Source organism: Octodon degus, unplaced genomic scaffold, assembly GCF_000260255.1.
Source record: "Octodon degus isolate 3935 unplaced genomic scaffold, OctDeg1.0 scaffold00307, whole genome shotgun sequence".
Taxonomy (NCBI): domain Eukaryota; kingdom Metazoa; phylum Chordata; class Mammalia; order Rodentia; family Octodontidae; genus Octodon; species Octodon degus.
The window spans coordinates 812,818-815,869 of NW_004524883.1; the positions used below are offsets into that span (position 1 = coordinate 812,818).

At 50.1% G+C, this 3,052-nt stretch overlaps 1 protein-coding gene across 1 annotated transcript in view; it reads right to left on the reverse strand.

The window, feature by feature from the left end:
* Nucleotides 1-388: 388 nt before the first annotated feature.
* Nucleotides 389-3,052, reverse strand: part of Dhrs1 (dehydrogenase/reductase 1) — a 7,913-nt gene continuing 5,249 nt past the window's right edge. Inside the window, exons 5-9 of the mRNA XM_004647468.2 lie at nt 2,554-2,686; nt 2,088-2,234; nt 1,376-1,445; nt 891-971; nt 389-760 (exon numbers count right to left, since the gene is read on the reverse strand). Coding sequence (XP_004647525.1) covers nt 624-760; nt 891-971; nt 1,376-1,445; nt 2,088-2,234; nt 2,554-2,686 — 568 coding nt within the window. The 3' untranslated portion in view covers nt 389-623. The remainder of the gene's footprint in view (nt 761-890; nt 972-1,375; nt 1,446-2,087; nt 2,235-2,553; nt 2,687-3,052) is intronic.

The following is a 3,052-nucleotide window of genomic DNA, read 5'->3' on the forward strand; positions in this document are numbered from 1 at the left end:
AAGAATCTCATCGCTATCACTTCCTGGGCTTTTCTGGGGGAGAAGTCATCTTCAGAGCATATTGATTTGCTCTAGTGAGGCTGGATACCAAGAAATCTGCCCTTGGTGTGTTGGATCTCACTCAAAGATCAGGCCCAGCTAGATAGCAGGTATTCCTGAAGGGATGGTGGAATGAGGGGTAAAAGCAGAGAGAACTGGGGGTTCCTAGTCATGAATGGACTTTGCTTCCCAGCTTGAGCACAGGGAGGAGCAGGAACAGGGTTGGAGATAAGGAACCTTATCCTATGAACACAACCTTTGAGAACCTATGCATTTGTGTACCTTTGACTCTTTTCCCCAAGTATTTACTGTATATTTCTAAGCACAGAATCAGTACTCACAAACACACTGAAGGGGAAATGAGAACCTTTATTTGCCTCCAGAGTATTTTTTGATACTAAGACAAAAAGTAAAAGTTAAGGATAAAGAAATCCCAGGGACACAGAGGCCCCCAGAACTCACCACGCATACCCCACAGAAACCAAGGGCAGTGGTAGGTGAACAAGGCTGCTTTGTTCCATTGGGCCCAATTATCAGAGCCCAAGTGGGCAGAGAAGCGGAGCTCTGGTATCAGGCCAGGAGGGTCAGAACTTGCTGGCGTAGAGGGTGATAAGCCACTTGGGCATGCGAAGGAATCCAGGCAAGTAGGAGGCCAACCAGCTCAGGCTGGAGACGTGCTGGAGAGCAGAGCTCATAGACAAATAGTCGTGGACAGGGCGGCCTGGGGACAACAGGAGATCAGAACCTCTTCTGCACTCCTCATCCCAACCCTGGCTGAAGATACTGAGGGGAAGACATGGGCAGGAAAGGAATGGCAGGCAAGGCTGGCTACTCTGGACCAGAGCTCTTACCATCCACATCCTTTAGTCCATAGCGTCGAGCAAGGTCACATGATGGCAGCACCTTCCCACTCAGGCTCAGGATATTAGGGTCTGTGATACATACACACAGTTGGAGATGGTGGGTTTGGGAATGGTGCAGACAATGTTTGGGCCCAGTGGGCCAGGACTTAAGACAGGGTAGGAGCCCTGATCACTTTTGTACCAGGGATTGAACTCAGGACCCTGCACTTGCGAGGTAGGCACTTATTCTACTGAGCTATCTCTGTGGCCCTGGGCTAGGGGACCTGGAAAAGTGCTTTTCTCTGTTCTCTTCATCACAATTCCCAGAAGCCAGCTCACAAACCTCAAACAGGGCATCTTGACTCTCTGAGACCCCAAAAGCCAGAGAGGACTTGGGAGCAAGTCTCAACCACCTCCCAAACCAAAACTGGCTACCACTAGGCTGCAGATCCTCCACACCCTTTCTTGTTACTATGTGGCCCTAATGTCTTTACCTGTTGCCAGTGCCACCACACACTTGCCGCTCATTTCTGTGGTTTCTGCTGCTGAGAAAATTCGTTTAAACTGAAAAATACGTTGAAATATGAAAGGTTAATTCCAAGAGCACTGCCCAAATCTTCCCGCTCTTCAGCTTCTGTTCAGGAGGAAGAGAGACTGAAGACCTCACACAGGACCTGCAGGACCCCGTGTCTTAGCAGATGCCACAGCCACTCCTCCCCACATTCAGCTGAGCCCTGCACTACACCTGAGGACCTGCTGCCTTTCCTAAGTGGAGATCTGAGAGTGCCCACTAGTGTCCGCACCTTCTGGGGTAGTTCTTGCCAGGGTCAAGTGCATGGGCGCCAGAGGCCTTTCCAGGTGTGACACTTGTGACCTGGAACAAGTTTATTTGTTCATATTGTCCTCCTCCCCTTTTCAGTGTTGCAAACCGAACCAAAGGTCTGCACATGCTAAACACATGCTATACTACCGTGCTTTGTTCCCCAGCCCTGGAACAAGTTTCTTATTCTCTCCGGATTTCAGTTTTACTACCTATAAAATGGAGATAGTATCTTCTTTACAAGATTAAAATTATGTGTGCACAGGGTTTAGCTCTGTGCACGCTGCTCTAGTAAGCACTTGAGAAGTGGGAATATTTACTGATACTGAGGGTAGACAGGCTAATTCCTCTGCACTGTTTACTTCCCTTCCTCTCCCCTTACTGACCCGACTGAACACAGGATCCTTAGGATGCTCGTCCTTTGTTACATAATCCTGCAGCAGTTCTGTCTGCACCATCCCTGGCCACAGAGATACATAGCTGACTCCATGGCGCCGTAGCTCTTGGGCACAGTCAACAGCCAGTCTGTCGCACTGCAGAGGAACAGAAGGCACAATGAGAGCCAGGGCACTTGTCATGTCACCCTCTTCCTCTCCCCTCCCTCCTACCAGTGGGGATGCCCCAGGCCCCCTCTTTTCCCAGGATCTCTGAGGTCTCTGTTGCCCCCCTCTCCATGAGATACATACTCTGGCAGAACAAGGGGAGCCCAAGAGAGGAACTGTCCAGGGATGGGGCAGAGGGGGAGATGAAAGTCAGCCAGCTTCACCACTCTGGTCCACTGGAGACTGTACCACCCGAACTGTAAGTACCTTTAGTGTCCCATTGCACACCCCTGTGCCTCTAAGTCCTTACCGCAGCTTTTCCCACACCATAGGGGACGTTGAACATGTACTGCAGACCCCCAGGGGAGGAGATGATCACGATAAGCCCCCGGCCAGCTGGTACCATCAGCCGTGCCCCATACACTGAGCACAGGTAGTGGCCTCTAGAAAAATGAAACCTATTAATGATGGCCAGGCACTGCAGCCGCTGGGTGCATCCTGTGGCTTCTAGTGGCTATGGTCAGTGGGGAAAATCTGTGGAGAGGCAGCAGGGGCCACATTCTAGGAGGAAAACTGGGAAACTAACCACTGACAAATGAGAAACCACAGTCTTTAGATGTAAAAGAAGAGTCTGTTACAGTAGCAATGACAAAATGGTTCAGGGGAGAAAAAAACTTAAGGAAGAACTTTAGGGCCTGCATGGAAAAACTGAAACTGTAAAACATGTGCACATAAAACTGTCCAAAGTTAAGAAGAATAGCATGGGGGCTAGGAAGATGGCTCAGTGGAATAAGCACTTCCCTGGCAAG